This window comes from Heterodontus francisci, chromosome 32 (assembly GCF_036365525.1).
Source record: "Heterodontus francisci isolate sHetFra1 chromosome 32, sHetFra1.hap1, whole genome shotgun sequence".
In the NCBI taxonomy this organism is placed as follows: Eukaryota; Metazoa; Chordata; class Chondrichthyes; order Heterodontiformes; family Heterodontidae; genus Heterodontus; species Heterodontus francisci.
The window spans coordinates 13,482,239-13,503,869 of record NC_090402.1 but is presented as its reverse complement, the minus strand read 5'-3'; the positions used below and the strand labels follow the sequence as shown (position 1 = coordinate 13,503,869).

The 21,631-nt window shown below is 44.9% G+C and overlaps 1 protein-coding gene across 6 annotated transcripts in view; it reads right to left on the bottom strand.

Moving 5' to 3' along the window:
* The window catches only part of fubp3 (far upstream element (FUSE) binding protein 3), a 134,545-nt gene that overhangs the window by 88,594 nt on the left and 24,320 nt on the right, over positions 1 to 21,631 (bottom strand). For all 6 annotated transcript variants that reach the window (XM_068012272.1, XM_068012271.1, XM_068012273.1 and 3 more), the window contains exon 2: positions 6,560 to 6,665. In XM_068012272.1, the coding sequence (XP_067868373.1) occupies positions 6,560 to 6,665 (106 nt within the window). The remainder of the gene's footprint in view (positions 1 to 6,559; positions 6,666 to 21,631) is intronic.

The following is a 21,631-nucleotide window of genomic DNA, read 5'->3' as shown; positions in this document are numbered from 1 at the left end:
ATATAGGCAAATGTGAGGTCATCTACTTTGGATCTAAATAGGATAGAACAGCCTACTTTCTAAATGGTGAAAAGCAAGAACAGTGGAAATCCAGAGACTTGAGGGTCCAGGTACATAGATTAAAAATGTCATGAACAGGTACAGAAAGCAATCAAAAAGGCTAATGCAATCCAGGCCTTTATATCTAGAGGACTAGAATACACGGGAGTAGAAGTCATGACAGAAGCGCAAGGGGAGAGCCAACTGTGTAACAGCCCCGACAAACAAATTTTTCTGCAGCACCTGTGGAAGAGCCTGTCACTCTAGAATTGGCCTTTATAGCCACTCCAGGCGCTGCTCCACACACCACTGACAACCTCCAGGCGCTTACCCATTGTCTCTCGAGATAAGGAGGCCAAAGAGAGAAGTCATGCTTCAGTTATACAAAGCCCTGGTTAGACCACACCTTGAGTACTGGAGCAACTCTGGGCACCAACCTTGAGGAAATATTGGCTTTGGAGGGAGTGCTGCATAGATTTACCAGAATGATACCTGGAAATCGTCTTTGACAAATTTATTAGAATTCTTTGAGGATGTAACAAGCAGGATGGATAAAGGAGAACTGGTAGATGTAGTGTATTTGGATTTCCAAAAGGCATTGGATAAGGTGCCACATAAAAGGTTACTACATAAAATAAGAGCTCATGGTGTTTGGGGCGATATATTAGTATGCATAGAGGTTTGGCTAACAGGAAACACAGTCAGGATAAATGAATCATATTCAGGTTGGCAAACTGTAACTAGTGGAGTGCCACAGGAAATCCGTGCGGGGGCCTCAACTTGTACGATCGACATTAATGACTTGGATGAGGAACAGAGTGTATTGCAGCCAAATTTGCAGACGATACAAAGATAGATAGGAAAACAAGTTGTGAGGAGGACACAAAGTGTCTGCAAAGCGATATAGATAGGTAAGTGAGTGGGCAAGAATTTGGTAGATGGAGTATAATGTCGGAAAATGTGAAGTTGCCCACTTTGGTGGGAAGAATAGAAAACCAGATTATTTATAATGACAGCCAGCAGAATGCTAAGGTACAGAGGAATTTGGGTGTCCTTGTACATGAATCACAAAAAGTTAGTATGCAGGTACAGCAACTAATTAGAAAGGCAAATAGGATGTTGGCATTTATTGCAAGGGGGTGTGGAGTATAAAGTAGGGAAGTCTTGCTACAACTGTACAGGGCATAGTTGAGAACACACCTAGAGTACTGTGTACAGTTTTAGTCTCCTTACTTGAGCGGCATGCTTGCATTGGAAGCAGTTCAGAGAAGGTTCACTAGGCTGATTCCTGGGATGTAGGGGCTGTCTTATGAGGAAAGTTTGAGCAAGTTGGGCTGATACTCATTGGAGTTTAGAAGAATGGGAGGTGATCTTATTGAAACATATGAGTGTCTGATGGGGCTTGACAGGGTAGATGCTGAGAGGATGTTTCCCCTCATGGGGGAATCTAGAACTAGGGGACAGAGTTTCAAAATAAGGGGTCTCCCTTTCAAAACATAGATGAGGAATTTCTTCTCTCAGAGGGTCATTAATCTTTGGAATTCTTCCCTAGAGAGCAGTGGAGTCTGGGTCATTAATTATATTCAAGGCTGAATTAAGGGACGGGGACGGGGGGGGGGGGGGGGGAAGCAGGCAGGAAAGTGGAGTTAAAGCCACAATCAGATCAGCCATGATCTTGTTGAATGGCAGAGCTGGCCCAAGGGGTCAAATGACCCACCCCTGCACCTATTTCTTAAGATCTTATGTCCAAGGGTTAAGTTATGAGGAGAGATTAAACAAACTACAGTTGTATTCCCTGGAATTTAGAAGGTTAAAGGGTGATTTGATCAAAGTTTTCAAGACATTAAGGGGAACAGATAGGGTAGATAGAGAGAAACTATTTCCAATGGTTGGGGAGTCTAGGACCAGGGGGCATAGTTTAAAAATTAGAGCCAGACCATTCAGGAGTGAAATTAGGAAACACTTCCTCACACAAAGGGCGGCAGAAGTTTGGAACTCTCTTCCATAAACAGCAATGGATGCTAGATCAATTGTTAAATTTAAAAACAGATACTTTTAGATTTTTGTTAACCAAAAGTATTAAGGGATATGGAGTTAGGTCGCAGATCAACCATGATTTCATTGAATAGCGTTCAGGCTCAAGGGGCTAAATAGACTCCTCCTGTTCCTGCATTGCAAGTGTTGCTTCCCACTAGCTCACTGCAGGTTATTTTAATTCTATAGTGATATTTTAAGACACAGAACACAAAAGTCCAAGCGTATCAAACCTGTGTCCTCAGTACCTTGCTCTACGGCAGCGAGGCCTGGACAACGTACGCCAGCCGAGAGCGACGTCTCAATTCATTCCATCTTTGCTGCATCCGGAAAATCCTTGGCATCAGGTGGCAGGACCGTATCTCCAACACAGAAGTCCTCGACGCGGCCAACATCCCCAGCATATACACCCTACTGAGTCAGCGGCGCCCGAGATGGCTTGGCCATGTGAGCTGCATGAAAGATGGCAGGATCCCCAAGGACACATTGTACAGCGAGCTAGTCACTGGTATCAGACCCACTGGCCGTCCATGGCTCCGCTTTAAAGACGTCTGCAAACGCGACATGAAGTCCTGTGACATTGATCACAAGTCATGGGAGTCAGTTGCCAGCGATCGCCAGAGCTGGCGGGCAACCATAAAGGCAGGGCTAAAGCGTGGCGAGTCGAAGAGACTTAGCAGTTGGCAGGAAAAAAGACTGAAGCGCAAGGGGAGAGCCAACTGTGTAACTGCCCCGACAACCAATTTTATCTGCAGCACCTGTGGAAGAGTCTGTCACTCTAGAATTGGCCTTTATAGCCACTCCAGGCGCTGCTTCACAAGCCACTGACCACCTCCAGGCACTTACCCATTGTCTCTCGAGACAAGGAGGCCAAAGAAGATGATGATATTTTAAGTTTAATCCTTCACTGTGACATGCCAATTGAATCAAGTGCCCAGGCTAGCTGTATCCACCTAGACAACAATACAACGCATCAGACCCTTTTAGGTTATGAGCACCAATTTTAAAAATAAATGAATGAGTGGGCGTTGTTGCAGCAAAGTTCTCTTTTGCCATCCAGGTAACTACGATACTCAATGATTTACTTAGCAAACTGAAGGCAAACACTACCTTGAAGATCATTTGCCCTTGTCAGTCATTATCCATGCAACAATCCTTTTTTTGGTTCCATACATCTCAGTAACACAGTTCTGCCATCTCTACAAAAGTCAGTGAAGTCAGCCAGACACTATGCTTTTGAAACATCTGCAAGGCAAACCCTGTAAGATTGGACTGAGCTATTTCCATTTTGACTTAACACATTTGAATCATCAAGGCACTAGAATATCAGGAATAAGTGAACTGTCCATGCAGCCAAACTTTCAGATGCAGCAGCTCAACTGAGAAAGTTAATTCTTGATATACTGTACTCTGAAGGGAAGATTGCAGCTCAGTTAGAAGCAGCTACACACCTATATTTAGGATAAACAGCTTAGCACCAAACAAGCAAAAATCTTCCCCTTCCAATCCTCCACCTAGTTTGGCATATCAGATGTGTTTAGTACAGCTGTGAGAAGTCACAAGGGCACCCACAACTGATTCAAACATTCTTCTTCCATTCACAGTGCCGTTTCTCCATTAGCCAATGGCAGATGAAGAGAGAAGTAATTCAAAAAGCAGGTGGACATTAGTAACAGGAACATGCCGCAACTTTGAAAGCCAGCTGAAATAGAATTCCAGAATCACCAGATTTGAAGTGTGCTTTGCAGGTGTTTTATAGTTAGGTCTTAAAGCCAAGCTGTTATGTCCGAGGCAGCTCCATGAAACAGAAAGCAAGGAAATCAGTATTCTCCCACCCATAAATGCAAACAGCCTCCCCAACAGTCTGTAGCAGAAGATGCAAACTAATTGTTTATTCAGAAAAATTTAAGAGGCTGAAGGTTGGAAAAAACTTTGTACCTTTATTTTAAATCAAGAAACCAAGATGACAAACAAAGTCCGATAGCACAGAACAGAGATTTTAAAAAGTGAGTTTATCCAGCAACTTGCATTTAGAAAGAGCGGTTAAAATAGAAAAACATCTACGGCACTTCACAGAAGCATAATCAGGAGAAAAATGGACTCCAAGCAAAAGGAAGATATGGAAACAAAGATTTGAACATAGTCCTCAATTTAAAAATAAACCCTAGAGACAACAGATTTCTTATTGTAGAGAGGAATCAAATTTCACTGACAGTAAAAACAGCAACCAAAGAAACGCAATTGTGCTGCATACATTCAAGAACACTTGAACTGAAATGATGAAAAGATACTTAAAATTGCCATGGAAAACTGCTAGCAATCCTCGGGTGAAATTAATCTTTAATAGGATAAAGAGTTAAAACAGCTCCATTAGACTTCTAAGGAATGCCCAAAAGTGATACACTGGGAAAGGAGTCAGCGGAAGAGTGGAATTATATTTCAAATCCACAGATTCTGATCAACAGAGCAGACCATTTATAAAGTGCAGAGTTTATAACTTCTAAATACAAAAAGACAACATAAAGAGTGTTCTTTGGGCAGGAGGTGAAGGCGGCAGAAGTTGGAGGAACAAAAAAAAATTTTTTGAGCAGCAATTGTGTTATAAAAACTTTATATTACAGGTGAACGACAAAGAAGAAAATACTCTTTCTTCCTAATGTTAAATGAAACACGTGAATACATTCTTTTTGGTCCCTCTCTGTGTACCATTCGACGTAGCAATGTCCCAACAGTTCGAAATTGGCTACTGAAAGCCCCAATGTTTCCTGTTCACCAACAGAGTGCCCATATGCAGTCTTAACAGGCCAGCAAAGCAGTTTTGTGGCTACGTCATTGGAGAAAATATGGCAACCAGCTAACTAGGAACAGTGACTTCACCTTTCTTGTGCATAGCTGCTGGGCTGCTGTAGAGATGGTCCCACAATACATCAGCATAGTTTCTGTATCAGGCATGAATCTGGTGCTGTAGAACTCTTTAAAGCAGTTCTTGAATATAAATGTGCCACTGTGCTTCTCATTCTCCATTTCCACTAATCAAGACCCTTTAGATCGACATACATGGAACTATATTTTCAAAAATGCAGTTTTGCAACTGTAGGGGAATTGACCGGTCCAGCTTCAGCATTTCAGAATCAGAGAATCATTACAGCGCAGGATGAGGCCATTTGGCCCATCGTGTCCACACTGGCTCTCTGAAAAAGCAATCCATTCCCCTACACATTCTTCCTTTTCATATAACTGTCTGATTCCCTTTTGAATGTTTCAATTGAACCTGCCTCCACCACATTCTCAGGCAGCACATTCCAGACCTTAAATTGGCAAATGTTATTTCCAGAGACCAGTTTAACAGTGACTGTCAAACAGATGAAGAATAACTGTGTGGAACATCATGCCGCCTAATGCACGTGTTGCACAGGGATTTCCCCCACCAGTTATCAGGTCAAAATGTGTACCATTTGTCCTTCAACTAAAAATGAAGCAACTTGCAGATCCCAATTTTTGAAATAAAATACACCGGAGCTAAATGGATAAATTTCACTTCTTCATACATAAACACTTTCAAGGAGGTAAGTATATTTACCAGCAGCAAATTATGTGGACAGCCAATTACTACTAGCTTTGTGAACTACCTCAAACTGACAACCTCTTTCACTTAAATATTAGATTCAGGCTGTGAAATGCAGAAAAAGCAACTGGTGAATTCAGAAACTTTTCCAAGTTTCTTGTTTTATATTGCTCATGAAGGATACAGTTTTAATGGCCATGAGAGGACTGTACAATCTATTTTGTTCCAAGGTTAACTGACAATGAAAACCTATCCATTCAAATTAACTCATTAAAGATTTGATTTTATTGCAAGTTTACCGCCCTGTTACTACTGGATCAGCCATTGTTAAGTGGAGGTCAAGTATAGATGGACGGACCAGCAAATTCAGAGCAAGATGCACAGTAAGAGGCAACCTATCACCACTGGTAATTTCGTTTCTCTCCGCCATCCTCCCCCCCACCACCACCATCGTAAAAGTCTGTTCCAAAGGGAATGCAACACAGCTTTTCTGGGATTGTAGGCCATGAATTTAAAAGAGAATACCTCCTCTCTTTCCTTTGTTCATTAATGCCAAGTATCACCTTTGCTGAGTTGACCGGTAAGTGACTTGCCTGCTCCAGTAGGTCTCAAACCAGCCATTCAATAGCGTACAATTGTCAAACCTTGTCTAAGTTACACCACAATGGGAAGTACCTGACCTTCTTGCAGTAACCTCTTAGAAGCTTGAGTGTTGTACCAACCTATCAAGAATTACGGGTGTACGCTAGGGTACTACAGCTCCAATGTTCCGTGCTATGTTCATTTTGGTAAGATTTTAAGTCTTACTATAAAAAACATGACCAACAAAAATTATGCAAACATAGTGCAAAAGACCTCTAAAGTCAAGCAACTACACTGAGGAACAAGAATAAAAGTGCTGCCAGCAACACATTAGCTTACCCCCGTCATCAAGTGTCCGTTTCTGAGTCCCATAGCCATAGACTGCAGGATCTACCACAGGAGTAGAATTGTTCAGATGTGACCCAGCATCTATTTTAGCAGCAATCTCCAACAGGGAAGGAAAAACAAGAAGCATGTCAGCATTTCAAAACTAAGTGCAACATTTGAAACCTTTTACATCTGAATATTTTGCTTTATAACTCGAGTTGGCATTATTAGATGGTACCATTCAGGGTAGTGCAACTTTGACTTATAATAGAACACCTTTGCTACAGCAAGAAGCCACAAGGTGCCCCACAGACAGTCAGATACAAATAGGAGCAATGGTGGAATTGGAAAAAATGGCTGAAGAGGTACATTTAAAAGAGCCTTTTGAAATTTGGTGGGTGGGTGAAATGAGGCAGAAGTGTTGGGAAAGAGGGAGGCTGAAGATATTGCCACCAATGGTGAAGTGCAAGGAAAGGATATAAGGCAGACAGAAAAGAGGGGTGGGTGGAGTCAGGAAAGAGGGCAATATGGAAAGAAGACATTTCAGATGAAATTGCTATTAAAAAAAGGGAACATGCTATTGCAGTCTAATGATCCTTTCCAGCATCTAAAAATTACTTCACAATGAGAAACATGCTAGAGAATTTGGAATTCTAAAGGAATACTTGAAGTGGAAATGTCCCACATCCACGCAATAAATGCTGAATATCTCTATTGCACTTGGTTCTAGGGTAAGCATTTTAAGAGATTTTTCATTTCACTACGCAAGAACAAGCTTGCAAGTTTGTACTGGCGAAGGAGACACATTATGCAAACATGCAGGAACACTGATCCCTGAATGTCAATCAGATTTGGCTGAACACATAGTATGTGAACCTCTGACAAATTAGTGAAAGGAGGTCTTTTTGCCATTGTGTTTGGGAACACATTCATATCTGGCTACAATTCCAGAATATACCAACTGGAAGATACTAACCATACTGATTGATTACATACAATGTATCTACCTTGTTTTTGGCAGTTTTCTGTTATCTCCCTCCCCTGGAAGTGTTGTATTCTACTTCTACTGCAAAGTATCTTGCCCAAGGTAAGTATCCATTACTTATGTGCAGGCCTGGGCAATGACCATATTGGTGGGTGGTACATCAAAGTTACATCCATGCCAGTCCTCACTAGGTATGCACACATACATTTCCCAGGAGGCATCACTGAATAGCGATCAGATGTGAAAAGTCTGGCTGATTTTCCACTCACTCAGGCAGGTGTCTCTACTGTCACCCTGACTGAGATTAGCTAATTCAGCATAAGGAACTGAACCTGTGACTTTCTGGTCTTTAAGGCTCAGTTGCACATCAGTTTTACCAACTGAGTCATTGGAGGAGTATGTGTATTATGGGAACTATTGACTGAATTCTTCCCAAAAAAGTTAAAATAATTTTTTTAACTTTACTAATTGGCAGACTATCTTGTAAGCACAAAGCAACACAACCCTTTCTAACCAACACAAAAATCTAATTGACCCAGATTAAGAATGCACATACACAGCCACATTAATTTGCCTTAAATTCTGCACTGTCTGACCCAAAACACAATAAAAAATATACGGTCTTAACAGTTACAATAATTGAAAGCTTTGCAATTGATTGGTTTGGCTTTTTAAAAAAAACATTCAAGGTATATGACATGGCCAGCAATTATTGTCCATCCCTAATTGCTGTCAAGAAGGCAGTGGTGACCTGCCTTCTTAAACCACTGCAGTCCATGGTGTAGATATATCCACTGTGCAGTTCAGGAGGAAGTTCCAGGATTTTGACCCAGCGACAACGATGGAATGGTGATATATTTCAAGTCAGGATGATGTGACTTGGAGGGAAACTTGCAGGTGATGGTGTTCTCATGCACCTCCTGCTTTTGCTCTTCTCGGCAGGAGACTGCGAATATGGAAGGTGTTGTTAAAGAGGCCTTGATGAGTTGCTGCAGTCCATCTTGTAGATGGTACAACACTGCAGCCACAGTGCACCGATGATAGAGAGAGTGAGTGTTTAAGGTGGTGAACGGGGTGTCAATCAAGCAGGCTGCTTTTGTCCTGGATAGTGTTGAGCTTCAAGTGTTGTTGCAGCTGCACTCATTTAGGCAAGTGGAGAGTATTCCATAACATTCCTGACTTGTACCTTGAAGACGGTGGACAGGCTTTGGGGAGTCAGGTGGTGAGCTACTCACTGCAGAATGTGCAGCCTCTGACCTGCTCCTGCAGCCATACTATTTATATGGCAGGTTCAGTTAAATTTCTGGTCAAAGTTGACCCCCAGGATGTTGATGGTGGCAGATTCAGTGATGGTAGCTCAAGATGGCTCCTGGGCTGTAAGCTCCCTAGAAAGCTCCCTTGCTGTTCAACTCTATCCATGGCCATCTGCTCCCATTGCTAATGTTTTCTCCCCCAATCTACCCTCTTAAACTGTTTAAACTCCCCTGGCTCTTTAAATCAGTTCATTTTAGCCCTAACTAAAAGCTAACAGTTAGTTTAGTGTATGTTACCTGGGCCCACTGCCCTCCCCCAGCCACACCTGCTCTTTGTTTTCTCAATGAAATTGATCCGGACGAAACTGACGAGCACAGCTGTCGATACTTTAATCTCCGATCCTGCTGTCTTCACCGCCCAGAGTGTCTGCAGCCACGGCGTGCGGTAAGTCCATTGAGGTGAAGAAAGAGCAGCGGGACCCTAGGGAAGTCTTGAGAAAAGGTGCCCCGATCACCCAAAAAATCCACGAACGGCCCCCCCGGCCGCAAGTTCAAAGCGCCCGCAGGAGATGGCTCGGACAGCATCTGCAGCGCACTGTCGGCAATGCTGCATGCCTTTATTTAAACCACTGCAAAAAAAAAAAACCCAAAGCAAATGTAATCACCTCTAAGTCTGCCAAAAGATGCTTCACCTCCCGAAGGACGTGGATGAGCTTTCCGGACGTCGATGGTGGGCACTGAGGAAATGGCTTATTACCTGCACCCGCTTTCCCCCCTTCCACCCCCCATCCACTTCCCTGCTCCACCCTCTCAGCTCACACCCTCACAACCCCGTCCCAGCCCGCGCCCCCCTCGCACCATCTTCCCCCCGTACCCCCTTCCCCTGCACCCCCCCCACCCCCTTCCCAGCTCCCCCTCCCTCTACCCCTCCCCCTCGCATCCCCTCCTCCCACCGGCACCATCCTACACCTGTGTAGGGGCCCCAACAACCCCACTGCCTTGTGGGCGTCTCGGGAGAGACCAAGGCTACGGGAGTAAACCCTAACAGATAATCCGGAGCGGAACCCCGTAGGCGGTCATGTGTCACCTTTGGCATGTTTCCGGCAGTTCCTGCAGCCATACCGGTGCCAAACGTCGTGCCCTGCACTCCTTTGGACCCCACCAGAAAGGCCGAGAGGGGGGTTTTGACGACTGGGCAACTCTCAACCTCCATAAACTTGCCCAGGCATGCGCCATGGAGAGGTCACTCCATAGTTGCCTCACAGCGACTGAAATAACACGGAAGGCAGCAGTTACGGGTTATAAGTCCAGATAAATTGGCGTAGAAACTGGGCGCCACGGGTTGCCTTTGTCAGTGGGAGAGGTCATTGCATCTCACTGGACAGCTACCGCCCGCCTCAAACCGGGCAGCCCCCGGTCAATAAGGTTCTGTCCCGCCAGTCTACCTGCTTCAATGGGTGCTTGGAGCTCAGGGTCATTGCCCGAAAGGTGGACTGATACACCGCACCAAACAACACGAAAAAAGGAAAGAAGGTACCAGCCCTTCGCTTTGCAAGCTGGAGCGTCAGAACTGTGTGTCCTGGCCTGTCAGAAGACCTTACACAAATCAACGATTCTCAGAAGACCGCCATCATTAACAACGAGCTCAGTACACTCAATGTAGACATTGCAGCACTTCAGGAGACCCGCCTCCCCGCGAGTGGATCTCTAGCAGAGCAAGACTACACCTTCTTCTGGCAGGGCAGGGATCCTGAAGAACCAAGACAGCATGGAGTGGGCTTCGCCATCAGAAACTCCTTGCTCAGCATGATAGAGCCTCCCTCAAATGGCTCGGAACGCATACTGTCCATTCGACTGCTCACCACCTCTGGTCCAGTACACCTACTCAGCATCTATGCTCCAACACTCTGCTCCCCACCTGAAGCTAAAGACCAGTTCTACGAGCAACTCCATATCATTAGCAGCATCCCCAACACCGAACACCTGTTCCTGCTGGGGGACTTTAATGCGAGGGTTGGGGCCGACCATGACTCATGGCCCTCCTGCCTTGGGCGCTATGGCGTTGGAAGGATGAATGAGAACGGGCAGAGACTGCTTGAGTTGTGTACCTATCATAACCTCTGCATCACCAACTCGTTCTTTCACACTAAACCTGGCACCAGGTTTCATGGAGGCACCCAAGATCACATCGTTGGCACCAGCTAGACCTCATTGTCACAAGGCGAGCCGCCTTAAACAGTGTTCAAATCACACGCAGCTTCCACAGTGCAGACTGTGGCACCGACCACTCCCTGGTGTGCAGCAAGGTTAGACTCAGACCAAAGAAGTTGCATCATTCCAAGCAGAAGGGCCACCCGCGCATCAACATGAGCAGAATTTCTCACCCACAGCTGTTACAAAAATTTCTAAATTTACTTGTAACAGCCCTTCAAAACACTCCCACGGGATGCTGAGACCAAGTGGGCCCACATCAGAGACGCCATCTATGAGTCAGCTTTGACCACCTACGGCAAAAGTGCGAAGAGAAATGCAGACTGGTTTCAATCTCATAATGAAGAGCTGGAACCTGTCATTGCCGCTAAGCACTGTTGAACTACGAGAAAGCCCCCAGCGATTTAACATCCGCAGCACTTAAAGCAGCCAGAAGCACTGCACAAACGACTACTGGCAACACCGATGCAGTCATATTCAGCTGGCCTCAGACACCGGAAACATCAGAGGAATGTATGATGGCATGAAGAGAGCTCTTGGGCCAACCATCAAGAAGATCGCCCCCCTCAAATCTAAATCAGGGGACATAATCACTGACCAACGCAAACAAATGGACCGCTGGGTTGAGCACTACCTAGAACTGTACTCCAGGGAGAATGTGGTCACTGAGACTGCCCTCAATGCAGCCCAGCCTCAACCAGTCATGGATGAGCTGGACATACAGCCAACCAAATCGGAACTCGGTGATGCCATTGATTCTCTAGCCAGCGGAAAAGCCCCTGGGAATGACAACATTACCCCTGAAATAATCAAGAGTGCCAAGCCTGCTATACTCTCAGCACTACATGAACTGCTTTGCCTGTGCTGGGACGAGGGAGCAGTACCACAGGACATGTGCGATGCCAATATCATCACCCTCTATAAAAACAAAGGTGACCGCGGTGACTGCAACAACTACCGTGGAATCTCCCTGCTCAGCATAGTGGGGAAAGTCTTTGCTCGAGTCGCGCTGAACAGGCTCCAGAAGCTGGCCGACCGCGTCTACCCTGAGGCACAGTGTGGCTTTCGTGCAGAGAGATCGACCGTTGACATGCTGTTCTCCCTTCGTCAGATACAGGAGAAATGCTGTGAACAATAGATGCCCCTCTACATTGCTTTCATTGATCTCACCAAAGCCTTTGACCTCGTCAGCAGACGTGGTCTCTTCAGACTACTAGAAAAGATCGGATGTCCACCAAAGCTACTAAGTATCACCTCATTCCATGACAATATGAAAGGCACAATTCAACATGGTGGCTCCTCATCAGAGCCCTTTCCTATCCTGAGTGGCGTGAAACAGGGCTGTGTTCGCGCACCTACACTGTTTGGGATTTTCTTCTCCCTGCTGCTTTCACATGCGTTCAAGTCCTCTGAAGAAGGAATTTTCCTCCACACAAGATCAGGGGGCAGGTTGTTCAACCTTGCCCGTCTAAGAGCGAAGTCCAAAGTACGGAAAGTCCTCATCAGGGAACTCCTCTTTGCTGACGATGCTGGTTTAACATCTCACACTGAAGAGTGCCTGCAGAGTCTCATCGACAGGTTTGCGGCTGCCTGCAATGAATTTGGCCTAACCATCAGCCTCAAGAAAACGAACATCATGGGGCAGGACGTCAGAAATGCTCCATCCATCAATATTGGCGACCACGCTCTGGAAGTGGTTCAAGAGTTCACCTACCTAGGCTCAACTATCACCAGTAACCTGTCTCTAGATGCAGAAATCAACAAGCGCACGGGAAAGGCTTCCACTGCTATGTCCAGACTGGCCAAGAGAGTGTGGGAAAATGGCGCACTGACACGGAACACAAAAGTCCGAGTATATCAGGCCTGTGTCCTCAGTACCTTGCTCTATGGCAGCGAGGCCTGGACAACGTATGCCAGCCAAGAGCGACGTCTCAATTCATTCCATCTTCGCTGCCTCCGGAGAATACTTGGCATCAGGTGGCAGGACCGTATCTCCAACACAGAAGTCCTCAAGGCTGCCAACATCCCCAGCTTGTACACACTACTGAGTCAGCGGCGCTTGAGATGGCTTGGCCACGTGAGCCGCATGGAAGATGGCAGGATCCCCAAAGACACATTGCCCAGCGAGCTCGCCACTGGTATCAGACCCACCGGCTATCCACGTCTCCGCTTTAAAGACGTCTGCAAATGCGACATGAAATCGTGTGACATTGATCACAAGTCGTGGGAGTCAGTTGCCAGCGTTCGCCAGAGCTGGCGGGCAGCCATAAAGACAGGGCTAAAATGTGGCGAGTCGAAGAGACTTAGTAGTTGGCAGGAAAAAAGACAGAGGCGCAAGGGGAGAGCCAACTGTGCAACAGCCCCGACAAACAAATTTCTCTGCAGCACCTGTGGAAGAGCCTGTCACTCTAGAATTGGCCTTTATAGCCACTCCAGGCGCTGCTTCACAAACCACTGACCACCTCCAGGTGCGTATCCATTGTCTCTCGAGATAAGGAGGCCCAAAAGAAAAAGAAAGAAAGAATGGCGTTGATTGTCAGTGGGAGGTGATTAGACTCGCAGAGATTGTCATTGCCTGGCACTTATGTGACATGAATGTTACTTGCCAATTATCCGCCCAAACATGAATGCTGTCCAGGTCTTGCTGCATGTGAGCATGGACTGCTTCATTATCAGAGGATAATCGGAGACTAACGCTCTAACAAACTGATTTGAAGCAGTTAAGCAAAAAGGTCCCTGCTCACTGACTGTCACTAAAGAAGTCCCTGACACTATTGCCCAAGCAACAATAGTGGTGGTTTAAAGAAAAGTCATGACTACTAGCTTGCGGTAATCAATACCAAACAAAAACAGATTAGATGGTCGTTCATTCTATTGCTGTTTGTGGGATCTTGATTTTTGCAACATGGCTGTCACATTTGCTTACATAGTAGTAGCTACATTTCAACATAACCAGCTTTGTGTACTGCTTTGAAACATTTTAGATGTAATAAGATGCTGTATAAATGCAAGCCTTTCTCCATTAACTCAATGTTCTTTAATCTATTAATATACTTATACGATACTCTTAATTCATCACCAAATTACTCCCAATAGTAACAGACCTGCAACCACACTCTTATACAGCTCAAACTACATTCCTTCAGACACAACGCAAGTTTGGAAAGACAATCTATAATTGTACTGCTGGGTGCTTTGTGCTATTCCCCAAATGGACACATTATGAAGTTTCACCTTGGCTTAGTTGGTAGCACTCTTGCCCAAGTCATGTTTTTAAAATATATTTATTCTTTCACGGGATGTGAGCGTCGCTGGCTAGCCCAGCATTCATTGCTCATCACTAACTGCCCTTGAGGTGGTGGTGGTGAGCCACCACCTGGTTATGTATTCAAGCTCCACTGTCAAACTTAACACCTAGTCTAGAATGACATTTCAGGGCAGTACTGATGGAGTGCAGCATTATCTGAGGATCTGTTGTTTGGCTAAGCCAAGGCCAGGAGTTCTCCCCATATCGTGGCTTCAACCACCACCACCAAAAATACCAACTGTTTAGTTTAGAGATACAGCACTGAAACAGGCCCTTCGGCCCACCGAGTCTGTGCCGACCATCAACCACCCATTTATACTAATCCTACACTCATTCCATATTCCTACCACATCCCCACCTGTCCCTATATTTCCCTACCACCTACCTATACTAGGGACAATTGCTAATGGCCAATTTACCTATCAACCTGCAAGTCTTTGGCTGGTCATACAATCATTTGGTATTTGTGAGACCTTACTGTACACAAATTGACTGGCATGACTGCCCACAAAACAAGAGTGACAACACTTCAAAAGCAATTAATTGTTTGTGAAGCACTCAAAGACATTTTAAGCACACAATATAAATACAAGCTCTTTCTTTCACACATTCACTATTACACCACTGAAAACCAACAACCAGTGGTAAATCTGGGAAGAGATCTCAGTTTTGCAATTAACCAAGAAACAACAGGTTGCCAAGTGGATGTGTAAGCTAGCTCTTTGTGTGGCAACACGTTTTCTTGTAGGGACATTCTGGAAGCTCAGTAAAAAATCAAGACAATATATAAGCACTACTTGCATTATTGCTCTTCAGAGAAAGCATTAGATAGCACAGTTCAAATTGAACTCTGCCAACTATTGAAGAAACACCACTGGTCTCATACAGCAGTTTTATCAACTGATGCAATCCTAGCAACTGCTTGCTTGAATTTTTGACAACTACTCCTGTTCAGGAGCATTTTAAAGCTAGTCCTACCGAGCTTGGGCAGCTGAGAACACAAAAACTCAATAGGAACAAACTGAAACAGGGAAAGTGACAGCTCCAAACTGGCAAGTATACAAAAAAAAGCTGCACAGAATTTGATGCTCTTACTGTACTCACTGCTCAGATAATTGGTTTGGGGCTCTGGAAACATTTGAAGGATTCCTCCCCCATCATTTTTCTAACCTCTTCTGACGTGCTTGCTAATGCTAAACATGGTTCCACAGTCACTGGGAGCTAGCTGGTACATCATTCAAGTGCCCATTCTTCACAGGTGAACCAAGACAACAAGTGTCACAGGTTATTTGACTATGGAGGGCATACAGTTCAACCTACTCATACCACCTTCAGTTGCCATATGTATATTTTCCAGCCAAGCTCACTGAATCAAGCTCACAGAACTGGGTTATTTTCCCTTGCCCAGCACAGAAGCTAATTGTAGCACCTGAACTACTTTAAGAATTTTATATAATACACACACATGCACAACGGTTGCAGAAAACGCACTGAAAGACAATATACTCAAGGATACTTCCATGAGAATTTCTCCACATTTCTAATCGTAGATTGCGCTTCTGAATTCTACTTAGAGAATTTTCTTCTTTGGCCTCCTTGTCTCGAGAGACAATGGGTAAGCGCCTGGATGTGGTCAGTGGTTTGTGCAGCAGCGCCTGGAGTGGCTATAAAGGCCAATTCTAGAGTGACAGACTCTTCCACAGGTGCTGCAGATAAAATTGGTTGTCGGGGCAGTTACACAGTTGGTTCTCTCCTTGCGCTTCTGCCTTTTTTTGTGCCAACTAAGTTTCTTGGACTCGCCACGATAAAGCCCCCCCCTTTATGGTTGCCCACCAGCTCTGGCGATCGCTGGCAACTGACTCCCACGACTTGTGATCAATGTCACAGGACTTCATGTCGCGTTTGCAGACGTCTTTAAAGCGGAGCCATGGACAGCCGGTGGGTCTAGTACCAGTGACGAGCTCGCAGTACAATGTGTCCTTGGGGATCCTGCAATCTTCCATGTGGCTCACATGGCCAAGCCATCTCAGGCGCCGCTGGCTTAGTAGGGTATATATGCTGGGGATGTTGGCCGCCTCGAGGACTTCTGTGTTGATGCCAAGGATTCTCTGGAGGCAGCGAAGATGGAATGAATTGAGACGTCGCTCTTGGCTGCCGTACATTGTCCAGGCCTCGCTGCCGTAGAGCAAGGTACTGAGGACACAGGCTTGATACACTTGCACTTTTGGTGTTCTGTGTCAGTGCGCCATTTTCCCACACCCTCTTGGCCAGTCTGGACATAGCAGAGGAAGCCTTTCCCATGCGCTTGTTTAATTCTGCATCGAGAGACAGGTTACTGGTGATAGTTGAGCCTAGGTAGGTGAATTCTTGAACCACTTCGAGAGTGTGGTCGCCGATATTGATAGATGGGGCATTTCTGACGTCCTGTCCCATGATGTTCGTTTTCTTGAGGCTGATGGTTAGGCCAAATTCATTGCAGGCAGCCGCAAACCTGTCGATGAGTCTCTGCAGACACTCTTCAGTGTGAGATGTTAATGCAGCATCGTCAGCAAAGAGGAGTTCCCTGATGAGGACTTTCCATACTTTGGTCTTCGCTTTTAGACGGGCAAGGTTGAACATCCTGCCACCTGATCTTGTGTGGAGGAAAATTCCTTCTTCTGAGGACTTAAATGCATGTGAGAGCAGCAAGGAGAAGATGATCCCAAACAGTGTAGGTGCAAGAACACAGCGCTGTTTCACGCCGCTCAGGATTGGAAAGGGGTCTGATGAGGTGCCGGTATGCTGAACTGTGCCTTTCATATCGTCATGGAATGAGGTGATGATACTTAGTAGCTTTGGTGGGCATCCAATCTTTTCTAGGAGTCTGAAGAGACCACTTCTGCTGACTAGGTCAAAGGCTTTGGTGAGGGAATCATAGAATGGTTATAGCACAGGAAGCTGCCACTGGGCCCGTGTCCACGTCAACTCTCTGCAAGAGGAGCTCAACTAGTCCCACTCCCGCTCCTCATTGCCCTGCAAATGCTCTCTCTTCAGGTGCTTATCTAATTCCCTTTTGAAAGCCATGATTGAGTCTACCTCCACCACATGCTCAGGCAGTGCATTCCGATCCTAACTGCTCGCTGCATAAAAAAGTTTTTCCTCATGTCACCATTGAGATGAGATGATGGCACACGCAAATATATCTGTTTATAGGATAGCTGGCACAGCAGGATACGTGACAAAGATAACCAGTTGTCTTTCTGGGAGCAAAGAGTATGAAATTGTACAGTATTTAAACAGGCAAAGTTACAGCCAAATATTTGCTCCAACACTTTCCAATAAGGCTGCAAATGTGGGCACTGCATGTTGGTACACACAGGCTTGGCTGCGAAGGCCTTTATGACTGACGAGCCTGCCAATGCCTTGGATCAATGCCAACAGTTTGAATTTCTGCGTTAAAAGAGAGCTCCAAATGATAGCACTCGGAGGCAGTTCTTCAGTGAGAGAAATCTGGCAACTACCAAGCTTTTGGATCGATGCAGTCATGAACTGACAGCACACCGCAATGACTGTACTAGGCCTAGACAGCTGCTAAGTAAGCATCTATTCTTTAGTGAATGTTAGTTTAAATATTCAAGGAATGTGAAATTAGGGCTGGTGTGCGCATTTACTGTAGCCATATGGAAAACAAATGTCTTGGAGAGGAATCCCCAATGGTATGCTGCATCTATATTAGCAAATATTTTCTAATACAAGGCTTTCAATTTTATAAAAGCTTATTTTGTTTATAATTACAAAACAGCTCTTTTCATTATTATACACCAAGGACGGACCACAACCTCTGCAGCCACCCAACCAGAAACAGTTTCCCCCACCTCCATCATTATATTGAACCAGTATGCGTTAGATATGCTACATACCAGGGAGATATTTTGAGACAGTAGACTGATTTTGAGATTCCATTAGTTATAAACTATTTTGCGTGTTATGACACACATCTAGGTTGCTACACTAATCACAATCTTAAAATTTACTAAGAGAGCAAAGACAAGGGAGGCCATTTATTTGGCCCACCCAGATCAACCTACCACAGAAAACTACATGCCCTTTTTGCTTTGGTGACCAGAAATGAACAGAGTACTGAAGCTGGAGCCTAAAATTCAAAATTCTGGAGCTTTGGCATGAAAATTGCAGATTTATAACTTATTCATTCGGAATATTGCTCAGACATCTGCTTTGTTGCTCGGTGATAACTGATCATGATAAGTGATGAACCTACCATCAAACCCAAATATCTTTCAGCCTGAGACAGTGACAAAGACTTCACAACCTCAAAGTTCGATTTGATGATAGAGCTAAGCTTCCAATCTCATATCCTCTCCATCACGCAGGCCCCCAGGCCACTTACTTCCATCTCCATAATATCACCTGCCTCGGCCCTGTCTTTAGCCCACCTACTGACGAAATCCTCATCCATGCTTTTGGTACCTCCAGACTCAGCTATGCCAATGCCCTCCTGGCCAGTCTCCCATCTCCCACCCTCCATAAACGCAAGTTCATTCAAAACTCTGCTGGCCGTATCCTAACAAGCACCAAGTCCTGCTCATCCATCACCCCCATGCTCACTGATCTACATCAACTCCCAGTCCTCCAGTAGCTCAATTTTAAAATTTTCAACCTTAGATTACACCATGGCCACACCCCTCCCCCTTTCGGTAACTGCATTCCTCCAGCCCTACAACCCTCAACTCTGCATTCCTCTAATTCTGCCCTCTTTTGCATCCCTTAATTCCTATCCCCTAACCTTGGCGACTTGCCTACAGACATCCCGGACCCAAACTCTAGAATTCTCTCCCTAAACTTCTCCATCTCCACCTCTCCCCTCCATTAAGAGCTACCTCTGATCAAGCTTTTGGTAACAGCTCATGTCTCCTTCTTTGATTTGGTGTCAATTTTTATCCGATTCTGCTCCTGTGAAGCACCTTGGAACATTTTATTACTTTAGAAGTGCCATATAAATGCAAGTCACCGTTGTTGCTCCTCAGTTCCATTGTACACCGCTACCCTTTTGTTTTCCAAATAGTTTGCAGGTGATACAAAAATTGTGATTGACAGTGGAGGAAGAAAGCTGAAGATTGCAGGAAGATATCAATGAATCGGTCAGGTGGGCAGAAAAGTGGCAAATGGAATTCAATCTGAAGTGTGAGGTAATACATTTGGGGAGGGCAACCAAGGCAAGGTAGTACACAATAAATGGTAGGATGCTGAGATGTGTAGAGGTACAGAGGCATCATGGAGTGCATCTCCACAGATCCCTGAAGGTAGCAGAACAGCTAGACAAGGTGGTTAAGGCAGTATATGGGATACTTTATTAGCTGAGGCATAGAATATAAGAGCAGGGAGGTTATGTTGGAACTGTATAAAACACTAGTTAGGCCACAGCTATAGTTTGGGTCAACACATTACAGGAAGGATGCGATCGCACTAGGGAGGGTACAGAGGAGATTTATGAGGATGTTGCAAGGAATGGAGTATTTTGGCTATGAGAAAAGACTGAATGGACTGGGCTTGTTTTCTTTAGAACAGAGGCGGCTGAGGGGAGATTTAAATGAGGTGTATAAAATTATGATGGGTGTAGGTAACATGGATAGGAAGGATCTATTTCCCTTAGCAGAGAAGCCAATAACCAGGGGTTAAAACCAATGGCTTTCATAAAAGGAAAAATATTTGCTACATCCAAGTAGTAATTTTGCTTGTTCAAGGAAAACTATGACAAGATTCACACCATACTCATGCTTTCTTCAACAGCACTTCCCAAACCTACCACTTCTACCACCTAGAAGGACACTTGGCAGAAGGATTAGAGGGGAGCTAAAGGAGAAAACCTTTCACCTAGAGGGTGGTGAAGGTATGAAAAATGTGGCTGAGGCAGAAACCTTCATCGCATTTAGAAAATACTTGAATATGCACTTGAAGTGCCGTAACTTACAGGACTATGGGGCCAAGAGCTGAAAAATGGGATTAGGATTTACAGCTGGCACATTCTGTAAATTTTCTATATTTCAATTTGTAACATCATGACTTAATCTGTATTGAATTTCAAATGTCATAGTTCAAACTTTGTTCCGGTACTTATGTAATTCCTTGGCTGCTTCAGGCTGTGGTGTCCCACAATGCAGCATCTAAACTTTTGCGGCTACATAAAAAGATAAGCGTTCAAAGTGGATTTCATAGCAACTGTGTTTGCCACAACCAAGTAACAATTTTGCTTGTTCAGGGAAAACTATGACTAGATTTACATCATACTCATGCTTCTTTTCCATACCCGTGACCTCTACCACCTGGAAGGAGAAGGGCAGCAGGTATACGTGAACATCACCACCTCCAAGTCACACAACATCCTGACTTGGAAATATATTGCTTCTTACCTTACAACACTGTGGCTGTCCCTACACCACATTGCATGCAGCATTTCAAGGTCACTCACCACCACCTTCTCAATAAATGCTAGCCTTGCCAGCGACTCCCACATCCCACGAATAAATAAAAAGTCATGGTTTTCTCCAAACTAGCCAAATTTACAGTTAGTTCTGACAGTTGCTGGCAATTTATTTCCTTGCCTATGAAGTTCACTTTGGATGATCCACACGACTTTCACCAGTCAAATAATGTACACGTTGAGTAAACTAGGTTTCCAATTGTGCTCCCTTTGCACCTTCCTTCCCTGGAAAACACCATGGCCCTTTTAAAAAAAATACATTTATGAAACCTTTTGCTCCCCGGTCTTTTAACGTGAACATCTTGACTATTGACCTTCACTGACTGAGGAAACGTTTGAACTTCTGGAATGATCAAATGCTCTTTTTAGTTTTGTACTCCCTCCCTACAATGGTGAAGACTCTTGAGCAGCTTTAACTTGACCTTAAATACTGTGCAATGAGGAGTGCAGAAGCAGCACCAGGTTTACCTAAAAATGAGGTGCCAACCTGGTGAAGCTACAACACAGGAATACATGTCATTATCTTATTGAAACATATAAGATCCTGAGGGGACTTGACAGGGTGGATGCTGAGAGGATGTTTCCCCTTGTGGGGGAGTCTAGAACTAGGGGACACAGTTTAAAAATTAGGGGGCTCCCTTTTAAGACTGAGAGAAGGAGAAATGATTTCTCTCAAAGGCTCGTTAATCTGTGGAATTCTCTTCCCCAGAAAGCAGTGGAGGCTGGGTTATTGAATATATTCAAGGCTGAGTTAGATAGATTTTTGATCAAGGGAGTCAAGGATTAGGGGGGGCAGACAGGAAAGTGGATTTGAGGTCACAATCAGATCAACCATGATCTTACCGAATGG